The 18,188-nt window shown below is 36.0% G+C and overlaps 1 protein-coding gene across 3 annotated transcripts in view; it reads left to right on the plus strand.

Moving 5' to 3' along the window:
• The window catches only part of RSRC1 (arginine and serine rich coiled-coil 1), a 315,683-nt gene that overhangs the window by 78,140 nt on the left and 219,355 nt on the right, over positions 1–18,188 (plus strand). For all 3 annotated transcript variants that reach the window (XM_084876045.1, XM_084876044.1, XM_084876046.1), the window contains exon 4: positions 3,931–4,104. In XM_084876045.1, coding sequence (XP_084732171.1) covers positions 3,931–4,104 — 174 coding nt within the window. The remainder of the gene's footprint in view (positions 1–3,930; positions 4,105–18,188) is intronic.

The raw sequence follows: 18,188 nt of genomic DNA on the forward strand, positions 1-18,188 counted from the left end.
GATGCCAACTTGACTTTCTTTGTTGGTGATTTGATCAGAGTATTCATTCTCCCGTTATCATTTATGTGGATTAACTTCATCATTATATTTCTTAGAATTGACTATGGTAAATCCATGTCTCCATTTACACATTGTAAGCTTTCTACATGTAATGATTCTTTTAGTTCCAAAAGTGTTCTTGGATTACGATTGAAATATTATTTTTTCTGCTTTTGGAGTCTCAGGTTGAATGCTCATTTACTGCCTCTTTTTTTTTTTTTTTTTTTTATTACTTTTTCTGATCCTTTCTACTAGTTTGTTAAAAGTTTATTTTTCTTGGATCTTTTATCACTAACATTTGTATATCGTATTATCCTATATAATAAAGAGATAACATGCAAATTGACCATCACTTTAACACACAATATGGCTTCCCCCATGTGGTCAAAGATGGCCACCTCCATGTGGACACAAGATGGCTGGCAGGGGAGGGCAGTTGGGGGCAACCAGGCCAGCAGGGGAGGGCAGTTAGGGGCAACTAGGCCAACAGGGGAGAGCAATTAGGGCCAATCAGGCTGGCAGGGGAGGGCAGTTAGGGATGCTGGGCCATCAGGGGAGGGCAGTTAGGGGCAACCAGGACTGCAGGGGAGGGCAATTGGGAGCAACCAGGCCTGTAGTGGAGGGCAGTTGGGAGGGACAAGGCCGGCAGGGGAGGGCAGTTGGAGGAGACCAGGTTGGCAGGGGAGGGTAGTTAGGGGTGACCTGGCCGGCAGGGGAGGGCAGTTAGGCACAATCGGTCTGACGGGAGCAGTTAGGCATCAATCAGCCTGAAAGGAGAGTGGTTAGGGGATGATCAGGCTGGCAGGCAGAAGTGGTTAGGGGCAATCATGCAGGCAAGCAGGTGAGCAGTTGGGAGCCAGCAGTCTTGGATTGTGAGAGGGATATCTCACTGCCTGTTTAGGCTCGATTCCGGTGGGGTCCCAGATTGGAAAGGGTGTAGGCTGGACTGAGGGACACATCCCCTCACCCCCAGGTCTCTAGTATGCTATATTTAATGTTGGATTATTGTGTTACAGTCTCCTCTGTTTTATAGATTTTTTTTTGTGGGGCATATATATCACCTGAAAAATTTGATTTTTTGTTATTGTTTTTATTATAGTTGTTTTCTTTTTTCTTTTTTAAAATATATTTTATTGAATTTTTACAGAGAGGAAGAGAGAGGGACAGAGAGTTAGAAACATCAATGAGAGAGAATCATCAATTAGCTGCCTCTTGCACACCCCCAACTGGGGATGTGCCTGGAACCAAGGTACACGCCCCTGACTGGAATCAAACCTGGGACGTTTCAGTCCACAGGCCGATGCTCTATCCACCGAGCCAAACCGGTTTCGGCTTATTATAGTTGTTTTCTATCGATGTTGGATTATTTTGTTGTTGTTGTTGTTCATGATAATGTGAAGCATTTTCCTGGATCAGGAGTAACAGACAGTACAATGGAAGGACTGAAGGTTTTGGGTAACTTATAAGTTGTTTTGAATGATGCTGTGCTATTATTAATACAGTGAGGTCGAGTTTCTTTAATAAATGGAAAACTTTATGGGAAAAGCTAGATCTATTTTTAAATTCTTTGATGCCATCTGTTTTTATAGAGCTCTGAGCTTTACTACTTTATTTTCTATTTTCTTTTACCACCATGCCATCAGTGGACATTTAACTTTGTCAAGTATATCTCTTTCCTAGAGTATAGGTCCTTTTTTTAAAAAAAAATTCCTTGTTATGGTTTTAGTTGGATTCTGGTTGGGGATGAAAGTAGATGTTCATGTTCAAAATGCCAACCTGATATGTAATCATGTTAGTTTATTCCATGTGTAATTTTTAAATTTAATTTTAATGACAGTTTTATTTTATAGCAAATACAGTCTTCTTTTGTAGAGCTCTACTTAGGAGATTATTTGAAGTATTGTTGTTTTTTGAAAAATAATATATTAGGGTATTTGTTTTGATTCCATGTGTTTAGAACTTATTAGCCAATTAAGAAACTTGACAAATTGGTTCTTGAGGGCAGTAATTCATTTTGTGTAAGAGTGTTATGGTGATTCTTCCTATTTTGTAGATATTGAAAGCATTTATCTGGTATAATAAGACATACTGCTGTCCATTTATTGCTTATATATTGTGTGTTCTAGAGTGCCACATTTTTTATCAAACGTTTCTTTGCTTATAATATATCTCCATATTGGCTTTGGCACTCTAGAGATTTCTAGAGTGATTTATCAGAAAAATATGTATTTGAGAAATGAGGAACAAATAGACATCTTAAAGTTTAATATAGTTTCTTTGACTTTTCTTTTTTTGTCTTTGTCTGGTCAGGATAGGAATCTTGTTATTCTGATCTGTTACTTAATGGAGATTCTTCAAATATATAATTAAAGTTATTTAAAGTAAATGGGGTTGTTCATATGTATAAGACATGAGTTTTACTCAAAGTTGTGTAAAGTAATTCTCATGACAGCTAAGAAGTCAGCAGCTTAATTCATTTTAATCTGTGATTTCATGGGCCTTTATAACAGCCTTTAATAATGTTGTTTTGCCCATGGTTGTTTTTTGTTTTTTTTTTAAATACATTTTTATTGACTTCATAGAGGAAGAAAGAGGGAGAACGAGATAGAAACATCAACGATGAGAGAGAATCATCAATCGGCTGCCTCCTGCATACCCCACATTGGGGATCGAGCTGCAACCTGGGCATGTGCCCTGACCAGGAATCAAACCTTGACTTCCTGGTTCATGGGTTGACACTCAACCACAGATACACACTAGCTGGGCATGTTTTGCCTATGTTTTGATTTGCTTTCTTTTTCCCATGTATTCTTTTTTCTCATAGCCTATAAGTAAGATTAAGAGGCCTACAGTATCAGGATCAAAATAATAGACATTAACACATCGGGATAGTGATATTTTAAAACATTACTTTTGTTAAAAGTATAAAACTTTTTACTTTTTTTTTTTTATATCGTAGATGACCTAACTTATAAATCTGCCATTGCTATCATAGTTTATTGAGCCATAACAGCAACATTTTAAGGAGAATATTTGAGAATATCATACATGGGTTACTTGTATGAAGACATATAGTGAATATTGAGCAAGGTGTTTTTGGAGAATGGCAAGCATTTGCTTTCTACAGTGGAATCTGTGTTAGGGAAAACCATAAGATCAGTTTGGGGATAATTTATTATTTAATGAATTGGGTAAGTTGAGAAGATATCTTCAGAAAAGAAGCTGATAAAACGGGAAATTTTCTCATCGCTGTTTTTGTTTTCCAAGTTTTGGCCCTCTATAGAATCTGTCTCCTTTTGGTCACTGTCCAGTACCTTCAGATAGTTGTTTTTTTATAGTTATCTGTAAGATCATCAGTCTGGTAGAGGCTTTTTTTTTTTTTTACCACTACTGTGAGGCAGCACCTGAAGTTTTTTATTTTTTAAAAGGACACCGTATATCCTACCAAATACTGTTATTCATTTAATACAAAGAATGGATAGATTAGAGTAGAGGCAGTTTTATTGTAACGATTAGAAATAATAAATAAGGTTGACTTTATTAAGAAGCAGAGATTGTAGGCATAGGGAAGACTCTATCCTTGGATACTAGATTAGATATATTTAGATGTTATATTATCCGAGGAGACTTGAGTAATCAAGACTTGATTTGAATTTTTAAAACTTTTACTTGCAAACACTTTTTGACTAAACTTTAATTTCCTGTAAAGTTGACAACAAATATACCCCTCATGTATCATTATAACTGAGAGTGCTTATTTATAAATAATCATACTTGATGCTTGTTTCACAGAATTAAACTAAATCCTTTTCTTTCAGATAATTTTAAAGGATATTTTCTTTTCATAGTACAAGATATGCACTAAATGTATTTAATATCTATTCTCGATAGGTCCAGGTCAAGACCTCGTCCACGTTCCCATAGTCGAAGCAGTGAAAGGTCCAGTCACAGAAGGACCCGTAGTCGATCTCGGGACAGAGAACGACGTAAAGGCAGAGATAAGGAGAAAAGAGAAAAGGAGAAGGATAAAGGCAAGGACAAGGAATTACACAACATCAAGCGTGGGTAAGTTGATATTTTCAAGAACATTAACCAAATCTTAAGCAGAATTAACTCAGTGATTCTGTGACAGTGTTCAAACTAATTTCATTCTTGGATGGAAAAAAGAGGTGAATATAATACGGAACGAAGAAGGAGTAAGTCAAAATAGTTATCTCAATTTTTTACTGTGTTTTCTATTCCTATTTTTATTTGCTTATATAACAAATCTTAGACACACAAAATAAATAGTGCTATCAAAGCTTAGTATCTCAGTAAAGGAAAGTTTGCAGAATTCTTTAGAAAAGTTCTACATTCAATTTTACTTATAAATATGAATTTAAAATTTGAAGATACTGAATGATTTACTATTGGTTAGGTCTCTTTCAGTATAGAATGCGGACTTGGTCAATATTAAGGTGTATGTGTATGTTATAGTGTCTGTGCCTACAGGACCTGGGATTTATTTTTTCTGTAATTGATATTATTGAAACAGTTACTCTAGCTCTGTCCATTTGGAGGGCGAAATTCACTCATAACTGTTTATTAAATTAGAAGCTGTTAAAATGAAATAGTAAGTTTGGGTTAATAGCTTTTTATTTGTTTTACTCAAAACTGACATGGATATCTCTTATTCTATGAAGTAAAACATCTTGTAATTTATCCCCATTTGTCAGTCTTTCAACACCTTACATATATTCACTTTAATACTTGAATAAAAAGTGTTTATTTTTTATGTATCAATCAGATTTTAGTGTTAAGTTGAAGAGCTTACAAGGATCTTGGATATGGCTTTTTTGAGACCTTGATTCTATGAAGAATTAAGTTTATTAAAGGATATAGGACTCTTCTCTAATCCTTTTCTTTTTTCAGTTGTCTGTTTATTTTTCATTTCCAGATTTACAGTGATATTATATAAACCTCCCTAGATTGTTCACTTTTAAGTGTTTGTTGAAATAATAAATTTGTAGTGGATTTTGTAATAGAATAACATTATTATGTTACTTTCTTTCTCATGATTACCCCACAGATATCATTACAAACTAAGTAGTAGTGATCATGAAATTTCTGAGTTCTGTTCTTTTCTAATTTTAAATGTTATAGGTGAGGAGATAGTGTTAGATATCAGGCTATGAGAATAGGGAAGCTGAGTTAGCCAGAGTTGGTAGAATGGAATGAGGATCAGAGAGAGTGTGAAGGGAAACTTGGGAAGATGATAGACTTGAAGAGAGGATGTAGAATAGGTTTCTGAGATGGAAAAATATGAACTAAAAGAATGAATAAATTATGTCAATGAAGGAACTGCCTTACTTCTTGTTCCTTTTTTCCCTTTTGGTTTATACTTTAGATACTACATAACTATGAGAAATATGACTATGCTTTTCAGTACTCATTAAGTTTTTGCTTTTTAATCTCACTAACTTTTAATTTTTTAGAGTAATATTTGCACAGTTGTATAAAATTGATATTATATAAAGCATAATTTTGAGAATTTTAAGGGTAAGAAAAATCATAACGTGAATAAAACATGGAGGTCAGGTGGTTTCAGGAAAGGTTCTCATATGGTAGGGTCTGGGCCAGACTTACAGGTTAGACTCTTATTTCATTTAGTGTTGAGGTGTTCAAGGGACTCATTCCTGGGTAAAAGTTTCACAAGCCCATACTGTATTTGTCATTACTTCTTATTCAGCAAAGGGAGTGAACAAAGACCAAACAAGAGGGGCCAGTTGAAGGGCCCTGGGTACTGACACCAAAACGCTGTGAGTAGCCTGATTCGGTCATCTCCATGATTTTAGTAGACCATAGTACAGGGTGGTGCAATGCCAGGGTGCCCTATCTCCTGGTTAGTGCTAAGAACACACATATCCTTACATTTTGGTGTATCCTGAAATCAGGTGTTCTGTTTTTTTTGTGGGGTGTGTGTGTCAGTGTATACATTTAATATGGTAATATGCATATATGTACAGATACACCCTCCTTTGTTCCAAAAATGATTTATCTTTTTTTAAAAAGTATGTGTTTGTTTTCTAAATCTGCAATTTAAGCTATTCAGGGTAGAGAATGGCTTATATTCTTGTATTACTCATAGTACCTAATGTACATGTTAGTTGAAAAGAAATATTTACAGACAGTCCTTAGGTTACATCGGATTCTATATATGTCATTTCATGGTTACATCACCATCTTCCATTTACAGTATTTATAAAAAAAAATGTTCCCTCATTTCGACGTATGTACATATGTGCTTTTTGTTTTTTATTATTTATTTACCACAAGTGAAGGTCAGGAATTATCCTTCTTTTAATTTTTTTTTTTTTTTTTTTACTGTTTCACTTCATTGCTGCTGTGTATGTGCTCCATGTGAGTGATGTAGGTGCTTATGTAGGTGGGTTCTGACTTACAGCAAAAATGAAGTTTTGTCGTGCTATAGGATCGGATCTCCGACATAACCCAAGGACCTATTGTATTGGTGATTGATCAGATATGCTCATTCATTCATTTGTTCATTTGTTAAGTCAATAGTATTTAAATGCCTTCTATCTGTCAAGTACTGTTAGGGAATAAGGACTTGTAATGGTAGGGGATTTCATGCAGGTCCATAGTAAGCATATATAGAAGGGAAGATATATAAGTAATCACAGTAACATCATATGAGCTAGAATGCTTTGGTCATAACGAACAAAACCAGGGACAGCAACATTTTTTTCTAGATAGTAAATAATTTAGGTTTTCTAGGCCATACGTGTTTATTGCAACTATTGAATTCTGCCCTTCCAGCACAAAAGCAGCTATGGATAATACGAAATGAACAGCATGGCTGTGTTCCAGTAAAACCTAAAAGAGATAGTTGGCAAGATTTGGCCCAAGGGTTGTAGTTTGTCAACATCTAGTTTACGCCATAAGCACACTTACTGCTAATATAACAAATAGTTTGGAGGTGAGCAGACCCAGGCCCATTTTATCCTTCCAACAGGCCAGTCTTAGCATATTGGCTTTCATCTTCAGTTGTTTTGGTTTTTTTCTCTCTTTTCAAAATTTTTTTCCTTCTTTGTCTTTTTTTGTTTGTTTTCCTTCTTATTTCTTCATCTTCAGTTTTGACACATTCCAGTTGAAAGATATTTCTACGAACATTAGGTAAATTGGTTGACTTAGAGTAGTCAACATGTTAGGGAGTGGCTCTCAAAAGAAGAGGAAGAAAGAGATGGGAACGAATGTTGCATGCAAAACAAAGGTCATATGGAAAGACGTGGAAGCAAGCAAGGTAGATATTTGAGGAACTGAAGTCTTATAGAGCTTGGTTTAGAGTAGGAGAGAAATAATGATGAGAGACGATTACTGGAATACCTTATAAGTTATGTCAAGGAGTTTAGAGTTAATTCTAAAGGCAATGAGAAGCCAGTGAAGTTTCAAATAGAGTGATGATATGATCATTACTACATGAAGTACGAACAAAATGCTTTACTTACAGAGGATATAATAGTAAGCATCTAACATTTATTATTCCCATAATAAGGTTTTACTGGAACACAGCCATGCTGTTCATTTCGTATTATCCATTAGCTTTTCAGTAGATGGATACTGTCTTCAGAAATGTACCCACTAAGACTTTTGGAATATTTTCTTCAGAAAGTTGAGTTTATACTTTTCTTCTTTTTTTTTTTTTTTTTTTTTTTTACAGAGAGGAAGGGGAGAGAGATAGAGAGTTAGAAACATCGATGAGAGAGAAACATCCATCAGCTGCCTCCTGCACACCCCCCTCTAGGGATGTGCCAGCAACCAAGGTACATGCCCTTAACTGGAATCGAACCCAGGACCCTTCAGTCCTCAGGCTGACGCTCTATCCACTGAGCCAAACTGGCTAAAGCTAAATAGAATTTTTTGTACTGAAAATTGACTTCCAGTAAATCAATTGACTTTTAATCTTTCTGAGTATATGTATTGAAGCCATTGGGATAGCAGTGAAGTTGGGCTTCAACTATAGCCCACAGCCTTTAGTTACCTATTTATAAAATCTTTCATTAAAAAGTTGACTATTCAATGCAATTAGATATTAAGTATATCATAACTATTTTAGGTATGTCTTTATAGACTAAAAATGCAGAAAACACACCAATGGAGGCAATATATGCTTTTGTTCATAGGAATTTCTACCTTTGAATATGTAGCTGTTTTGAGTAGCATATCTTTTTAAAGTGTGCTATGGTTGTTTACATCTTGGTAAAGTTAAATTGCAAAAAATTACAATTTTTGCTCATTCTTATAAGTACCGCGCGCTAACCGATTGCGCCACTGGAGCCCCCAAATTTTTGCTCATACTAATTCATTCATAACTTTTTTTCTTATAAGACAAGTTATTCTTTTGAGTCTTAATTTATTCTTCTGTTAAATGGGGATAACAATATTTCCAAAGCAATAAGTGTTTAAAGCAGTGTATAAAAGAAGTCGAGTACCATATAGTAATCATACTTTATAGATATGTTAGTTATGGCTTTGACCTTGGCAATGTTCCAGTGTCTTCAATTGTAGCATTTCATGTAATAAATTCCTGTTGATGAGGTTTTTCTTACCAAGTGCTTGGCAGAAGATGTGATTTGGGAATGCTGGACCCTTGAGCTTTGACAGTAGTTACATACTCCTGTCATATTTTTCCTTATCTCTTATTTCTTTATGCAGCAGAAACTCATTTATGCTAATTTACCCCTATTTGCATATAGGTTATAGAGTTCTGTGGTGCAGGGTGTGCTTAGAACTCCTTTTAAGTGTCTGTTTGGATCAAAGCAGGGCTCTGTGATAGCTGTTGTCTGACACCAAGCTGTGTGGTGTTGTTTTCATTAAACATTTATCACACTTCGAATGTGACAGCAGGCAACTTTGTACCAGGATAACATGTTTTCATGCAAAATTTATTAAAAAAGATGAGATTTTGTAGGGATCTTGTTGCCTTTCACCAGTGGCGAAGGGTAAATGTTTGGTTCGAAAGAAGTATACCTTTAACACGTGTCATTGTAACATGCAAAGAAGCTTCCTACTATCAATTTTGTTAAGTTGGTAAACAAATACATCTTTATGTAAATGTGTGCACTGGATTTTTTTTTTTTTGCTTTTTAAGTTAAAGTTTTTACAGTTTCTTTGTGAATTGAATGAATACCATAACAGTGGCCCACTATGATGTTGGACCTTTTATATTGCAATGAAATTTACCACCCAATTTCCATTGTACAGGTTTGAGTATTTGTCACTAATATTAGTTTTGCAATAGAAACCATAATTTTCAAAAAGGCAAGGCCGAGAAAGGGAATCTAATATAACAAAAAGAATATTCAGCAAAAGCAAGAGACAAGGTTTCATGAGTTCTCCCCCAGGTCACCACTGTTCTCTTATTTATTATGTCAGTACATTTTAATTATCCCAGACTTTGCCTGATGGGATTTGATTTGAATTATGCCAGATAGAGATTGCATGGCATGAATTGTAGGCTCATTCTTCCTTTTTGTGGTTGCCTGACTGAGAAAGGCCTTCGGGTGAGAGAAGGCACTTTTACTTTCCTTTTCCATTCTATAGAGGTTGAGGAATTACAGTTACATGAAGAAGTTAGTGAGAGAATGAAAGTCTCATGCTGTATTCTTCAGTAAGTTTTATCATATGGACTATCAAAAACTTGGTGGGATCCTTTTCACGAGGTGTTACAAAAATTATGTTGGAATTAACATTCAAGAGTAAAAGGAGAAAAGTGAGTGATGGGTAAAGGAAATAACTTTGTCTTAGAAACCATATAAAAGCCACATAAACCTTCGGATTCTTACTCATTGTGCTTTGGAGGTATTAAAGGATAATTTTTTAAAAAGGTAAAATCATGACTCATAATCTGTATAGAGAAAAGGCTAAGTGACTGACATCCATCCATCCATCCATCCAACCGACCAACCGGTACATATGACGCACACTGGAAATTTAAAAATAAACTTTGACTCCTGAATGTGCCATACAGAGAAAGCTCTTGCTGGCGCTAATTTGAATGTTGCATTTGGTGGGAAAGTTCTTTTCAGAGGGGATTTTTGTGCCACCATGCTATGCAATTGGCCATAGTACAAACAAGCTTAAAGTACTGTAGTGTTTGGGGATGTTTCAGACAATTATCCCTTAAAACAAATATGAGATCAGAGAATTCTGCTTATAGTGAATGGTTAATAAAACTTGGAGATGGCAAACTTGATAGCAGTTTTCATTTAGGAGTAGATATTATTGAAAACCCCCATGAAATGATTTGTAACGAATCTATTATTGTAGCTACCTTTGGAAATAGTATATCTATAGATAATATTAAAATATATCTAAACGTGTGATTCTTTGTCCAAAAAATGATCACATTCATAAATTAAGTGAAGAAATTTTGGATTTACCTGATGGAGATTTTCACAGCTATTTTGAGTGATGATTCCATCGATTCAATGGATGATGCCAAAAAGGAAAAATTTCCTGTCGAATTTCTTAATAGTATTACACCTTTGGGAATGCCGTTTCATAAATTAAAATTGAATGTAGGTATAATCATGATACTAATGAGAAAAATTAATAGTAAATGATGTCTTTTTAATGGTGCTAGATTTATTATCCAAAGATTGCGATCTAATATAATCGAAGCTGAAATATTAACAGGATCTGAAGGAGAGGTTGTTCTGATTCCAAGAATTGATTTGTCCTTGTCTGACACTGGCCTCTCATTTAAATTAATTTGAAGACAGTTTCCCGTGATGCCAGCGTTTGTGATGACTATTAATAAATCACAAGGACGAATTCTAGACAGAGTGGGAATATTCCTACCTGAACCCATTTTTGGACATGGTCAGTTATATGTTTCTTTCTCTTGAGTTCGAAGAGTGTGGGATGTTAAAGTTAAAGATGTAAATACTTCATCGCAAGGGAAATTAGTCAAGCACTCTGCAAGTGTTTTTACTGTTAATGTGGTATACAGGAAGATAATAGAATAAGTTTAATGAATTTATTAGTCATTGTTTCTATTAATGTTGTTTTTTTTATATTTATTATTCAGATTATTACAGATGTTCCTCTTTTTTACCCCCATAGTTCTGCTCCAACCAGTCCAACCCACCCCAGGCCCTCGTCCCCCCCACTGTCCTTGTCCATAGTTGTAAGATCTTTGTCTAATCTCTTCCCGTACCCCCCTCGAATTGTTAGTCCGCTCCCTTTCCATGCCCCTGATTCTATTACATTCACCAGTTTGTTCTGTTCATCAGATTTTTTTATTCATTTGATTTTTAGATTCACTTGTTTATGGATATGTATTTGTTGTCACTTGTAGTTCATATTAATATTGTTTTTATAACATGATTTTGATGTTTTTATATCATGTTTTTGTTGTTTTAATATCATGTCTTTGTTGTTGTTATATCATATTGTTATTGTTTATTATTATTTTCATATACATTTTACTAATTTTTTCTTTCTTTTTTTGAATATATACTTTATTGATTTTTCACAGAGAGGAAGAGAGAGGGATAGAGAGTTAGAAACATCGATGAGAGAGAGTCATCGATCAGCTGCCTCTTGCACACCCCCAACTGGGGATGTGCCTGCAACCAAGGTACATGCCCTTGACCGGAATCGAACCCGGGACCTTTCAGTCCGCAGGCCGACGCTCTATCCACTGAGCCAAACCGGTTTTGGCTTACTAATTTTCTTTCATCTCTGACACTTCTATTATAGAGAAATGGTGAATAGCAATATTAAAATATTTCTTCTAATTAATTTACTTTCAATGTGCACTGGGCCACTAGTATATACATAAACATACTCCAAAGGTGTTACTCAACTCATTTATTAATAGTAATTAGTGAAATATTACAAATAGCTCAAAGGAGAATGCAAAGAGTGGGCACTATGTAGGCCAGCAGGAATATTATCACTTGCATTGCTGTTAATTACCTCTAATTTGTGGAATTTAAAAACATCTCAGACAAAGGAAGGTGGCAAGGTTGAGATAACTTAGAAAGGCACCCTGAAGAGGACTCCCAGTAATCTTCTTTGTTCATCTCAATCATGTTGAATTTTTCCCAACAGAATAAGTTATTATTTTTGAGACTTAAATTTATTCTTTTGTAAAATGGGGATAATGATCATTGACAAAGTATAAATACTAGAAGCAGTGTATAAGTCAAATCTCAGTTAATGAGGCTTATTTTGTTTTTTATTAGTAACACCAATTTAATGATTGATTCTTGTGACTACCAGTTTCTCAACTATCATTCTTTTTTTTCTTTTTTTCCACTTTTGCATCTTTTTAAAGGCGATCCTCTCAGCCTGAAATACCCTTTCTTCTCTACCTCTTCTGCCATTTCCATGTATATTTTGGAGTTCTATTTAGATGTCACTTCATGAAATATTCCCCACCCCTCTCTGGTGTGCCCTGCAGTTAGTGCCCTTGCATGTATATCTAATCTGAATAGAAAACTTTGTAATTTTGTAACTCTAAAATTTTATAATTGCCAGATTATATGAACCTGCTGGGAGCCAATTCCAGCATGTCATAATTACAAGAGTTTTATCAAAAGGTTGATGAAACTTGGGGGTTCAACAAGGGCTGAGTCACATGTACCGTGTTTCCCCAAAAATAAAACATCCTGCGAAAATAAGACCTACTTACAGGTTTCCTTCAGAGTGAAATATAAGGCATCCCCCCGAAAATAAGGCCCCCCCCTAGGCTCTGTCTCAGAATGAAAATTAATTTACCGTAAACTGGTCGCTAGGGCCGCCCCAACTGGCGTCTAGCAACCAGTGACATTATGCGGAGTCCTGACATCACTGCTGTGTGGAGGCTGAGCGGAGGTCGGAGTGAGCGGTGAGCGGTGAGCGGTGAGCGCGGGGCGGGAGAGAGGAGGAGACTTTCGTAGATGCATGTAGAAGAACAGGAGGATTAGAGCGGACAGGACACGGTGTTGAGTGATGGTCTGTCTCTGGTGACACTACCTGATGCTCATAGCCGCCCTCATAATGACTGAAGGTTCTGTCAGTGGCAGACTCTGCTCCAGCCCAGATCCGGGCCCCAGCAAGCCCAGTGACAGTCCCCAGGCAGGTCCCAGGGGGTAAATGTCTGATAAAGGGGTAGAGGGGTTGTCTGGTGAAGGTGTTCAGTGGCACAGGGATGGGGGGATGGGGGTCACTTAAAATGACACAGGAGGATCAGAGGGGGCAATAAAATGACACAGGAGGATCAAAAAGGGTTACTAAAATGGTAATCCCCCTCTGATTCTCCTGTGCCATTTTGATTCCCCCCTCTAATCCCCCCTGTGTCATTTTAAGTGATCCCTCTCTCCCCACCTTAATATCCCAATTCCTTTTTTTTACCCTTAGAAATGAGCACAAAAAAAAAAAAAGCTACTCCATGGAGTACAAGAAAGGAATTGTGGAAGACTCTTGGGATCAAAATCTTACTGCTTTCTGCAAAGAGAAGATGTTGAGTATCCGATTGGTCCAAAAATGGTGAGCAGAATATGGTAACCTCATTGAACAAGTGGACAAGGGAAATGCTAAAAAGCACAGGTGGGCAACCATTATTTTCCGAGCTGGAAGACCTGATCTGTGAATGGATTGTTGACAGGAGAGCAAAGGCTTTGGTTGTGAATAGGGCTCAGATTCAAGAATTTTCCCTTGCAATGGCACCACAGTTTGACATAGCCCCCGAAGACTTCAAAGCATCACAACACTGGCTGGATAATTTCCTTCAGCGAAGTGAACTGTCTTTAAGAAGATCTACAGCATTGTTTAGGTTGGAAGATACACAAGTTATTAAGTGAGCACTTGCATTCAAGTCCTTTATTGATGATGCTGACTTCTCTAAATACGTACAATCTTTCCAACATGATTGCTATGGATGAAACTGCAGTGTTTATGGGCCAATCATCTCAAACAACAATTGAACAGCGGGGTGCCTCCTTAGTGTACATTCCCTCCACTACTTACGAAAGTGCACGTGTTTCCTGTATTTTGGCAATTCGTCTGGATGGCACTAAAATCCCACCTTTAATAATTTCTAAGGGCAAGAAGGAAAAGATTGAATGTGTTTTGGGAGTTTTTATTCTTGAAACTGAAAATGCCTGGGCCACACAAGCAGTTATAAGGAAGTGGGTCGATTTAATGCTGCCGCTTGTTATGTGAGGGAGCCAAAGAGGTCCGCTAGTCTGGAATGCAGCCAGCACTCACCGCACTAAAGACATGAAGACATTTCTTCACGAAAGAAAAATAGATCAGATAATGATTGCCGCAGGAATGATGGCCTATCTCCAGACTCTTGATATTGGAATAAACAAGCCATTCAAAGACAATTTGTGCATGGAAATTAATGACTACATTGAAAATAGAATGGAGAGAAATCAGCGTGGAAACTTTGTGACTACAAGAAGTTGTGACTTGGGTGAAGAATTAATGGGAGAATTGCAAATGCACTGCGAGCAGGCTACCTTGACAAGAAGTACTCATTTAAAGACAGTGCTATTGCTAAACATGAGATTTGGTCCACTGATTCTGAAAGAAATGGAGTCACAAGAAATTCACCAGGAAATTCAGGAATTGGATTGTTATGATGATGTTCCAGAATATGATGACATAATTGTCATTGAATAAATGAAAAAGTACTCATTTAAAGACAGTGCTATTGCTAAACATGAGATTTGGTCCACTGATTCTGAAAGAAATGGAGTCACAAGAAATTCACCAGGAAATTCAGGAATTGGATTGTTATGATGATGTTCCAGAATATGATGACATAATTGTCATTGAATAAATGAGTAAATTCTTGATACTGTAGGATTCACAGTTTGTCTGGTTTGTGTTGACAACTACCATACTACCGTACCGTATACAGGTAATAAATTTCCTTTATTTTCATTTAACAATAAATGTGTATGTATTCTTCTTCATGGAAAAATAAGACATCCCCTGAAAATAAGACCTAGCGCATCTTTGGGAGCAAAAATTAATATAAGACACTGTCTTATTTTCGGGGAAACAGGGTAATGTTGAAATGGCTGGAAAGGCATTTCCCCCAACCCTGAATAGGATGATTATTTACTGCCAGACAGATCAGGGCATCTTAATCTACCTTAATGTTATTACCTCCTGTTTTCCAAACACCTGAACAGCTGTAGGCTATCCCCCAATCTGACAATGCTTCTGTACCCTACCCTTTTTTTTTTTTTTTTTTTTTTTTTTTTTTTTTTTATTTAGTATACTTTATCGATATTCCACAGAGAGGAGGAAGGGAAAGAGATAGAGAGCTAGAAACGTCAGTGAGAGAGAAACATCGATCAGCTGCCTCTTGCACACCCCCCACCATGGATGTGCACGCAACCAATGTACATGCCCCCGACCAGAATCGAACCCACCTTTCAGTCCGCAGGCTGGCGCTCTACCACTGAGCCATACCCTTTGAAATGTATTATTTCCACCTTGCCTTAGGACAAATTGTGTTAATAAAAAGTAAGGGGTCCTGAGTCAAGGGAAGTCTTTAGCTCCTTTAGCTGAAGCCCCACTGATCCCCAATGCTTCTCAAAACTACTTTTCATCTTTGGACTCTTTTTTAATCTACCCACAGCCTTTCTCAGATAGCTGAAACCCTTCGTAATGCTGGGACAAGAACCCTGCCCAGCGTGAACCTTGTTTGTCTTATTCAACATTGTATTTACTTGGATCATAACAAGTACTCAAATATTTGTAGAATACATAAACAACAAAAAAAATGATGGTTTTAGAAATTGTTTCTAAGTAATGAAGTCCAGCTTTTAAGCATTTAAAAATGATAAAGCTGAATTTTTGTATTAGGAAAATAACCAACTTGTTTCTACTATTCACGCCTGGTTTAAGTGTGCATGTACATACACATACACCACCTTCATCAGAGTTTCCAGAGTACATTTTTTAAAAGTATGCATAACTTCCATTATCTTTTTTGTATTTTAAATGTTATCAAACCTGTTACAAATTAATATCACTTAGCATCAGTTATTTAAAATAATTAATGTCATTTCTAGGATTTATATTTTAAATACTGATTAAAATTCCATTCCTCACTGATAACTCTTCACGCCTAGTCTGATTTATTTCAGGATTTTAATTGGTATCACCCACTGTATTGATTTGGTACATGAGACAGGGCAAATCACTAGACTTAAATATACTTTTCCATAGAGATCTTTTTCTGAAGACCTCAGTGTTTGCCTTCAGTTAGGTTATGGATGACTTTTGTAAGCTGAAGTATCTGTACTATTATTAGAGGAATGCAGAGGGAATAACTTGGGGCATCAGCCAAGTCTTTTTTTCCTAAACAAACACGCAGCTTCCCTAAAAGCTCAGTGTTGCTTATAATTACTGATTATAGTTCTAATTTTTACTTAATTGTAAATCACCTTGATTAGCCCAGATGTGAATGATGCTAATCCACATAGAAGCAATCTGTTCAGTTTTTAAAAAAACAAATCTAGTTTCAGTTAGAGAAAGTTAAGTATCACATGATCTTACTCATATGTGGAATCTAATGAATAAAATAAACTGATGAACAAAATAGATCTAGTGACATAGAAACATTAAACAGACTAACAAATCTCAGAGGGAAGGGGGCAGGGGAAAAAGATTAATCAAAGAACTTATATACATATATGCATAACCAGTGGTCACATACAATAGTGTGGTGAAGGCCTGGGGCAGGGGCTAATTTGAGGTAGAGGGGGTCAATGGGGAAAAAAAGGAGACATCTGTAATACACTTAACAATCCAGGTAAAATTTTAAAATCTAGTTTTATTTCTTATAGGCTTTCTCCCTTGTCTAGTTATCATTGGTATGGCATCTTCAAAATATAACAGATTGGAATAAACCATAATATATGGTTGACATGTTAGACAAATCTTGGTGAGCACAGTGGAGAAGTACAAGCTTAACCTCTTTTGATTAAACAGCAAAAGTTGGGAAATAGATATCTACGTAATGATCTACTTTTATATCCTAATATGATATCATGGACAGGTTTAAAGTGGCTGGTTTAAATGTTTTTAATATCCTAGTAAATGAAGTATGTATTGCCAGATGATAGGAATCATATGTTTCTTTGGATAGATGTAGTTATGGGGCACACTTTTCCACTAAAGCAGAGTAAGTTGTAATACATTCCATTTGTGTAGGTGTTGTTAACATATCTTAGATTTCAATGCATTGAAAATATATAATAAAAGAAAAACTCCAGATGGTGTCATTGGGGTTAATGCTTTTCATTTTAGTGCTAAGGATATTGTCCGTGGGCTCCGAGATTGCATATAACTACAGGAAGATTGGGTTGAATTTCAGTTATAGATTGCACCTTGTGGGTATAAGCACAGAACATTCTCTAAATGCCGTTACATATGTGATGATCGCTAACACTGCAGGTACAGTTAGGGAACTGCAACAATGCATGCTGCTGTTTTAATTCTTTCTGAACTCCTAGAGGAGGTTTTGAAACGGCAGCCTTGGCCCCTATGGATATGCCAGCCGGTGACAGGCCACCTGGAAGTAGATCATGAAAATCAATTAGGTTGTCATGTTGAAGTCTTAGCTTCTTTTTCATAAGTAAGAAAGATAAAAGGAAGGCATTCCACATTAGAAAAAGAGAATAGTCGATATAGAATTTTAAAGAAGTATAATGCGTATTTGTAATAAGCCAGAGGTAAAACATATATTGTGACTACTTAGAAATTAAATCCACTCAAGAAGAATGATGAAAGACAAGAGAACAAGAAAAACATTTTATCATTCAAAGCTGTCCAGACAAAGAAGAGTAGTATTTTTGTAAATACACATACAGAATTGCTCAGATTGTAAGTATTTATTAAGTTATTTACTCTTTAAATGAAGATTTTTCAGATTCATTTAAAAAATCAGTAGTATTTGATCCAGTGAATTGGCAGCTGCAATGCTAATTTGAGAAATTGTCAAGGCTTAAACTAAATTGTAAGGAGTTATATTGATATTATATCACCAGATGTGTGATTCTGAAACTGACAAAACAGTCTGTTTAAAATATTTACCATTGATACTGTTTTTAGAAATTTTTATATACTCTTTTTTT

This window comes from Pipistrellus hanaki (genome assembly GCF_964339955.1).
Source record: "Pipistrellus hanaki genome assembly, chromosome: 2".
Lineage (NCBI taxonomy): Eukaryota > Metazoa > Chordata > Mammalia > Chiroptera > Vespertilionidae > Pipistrellus > Pipistrellus hanaki.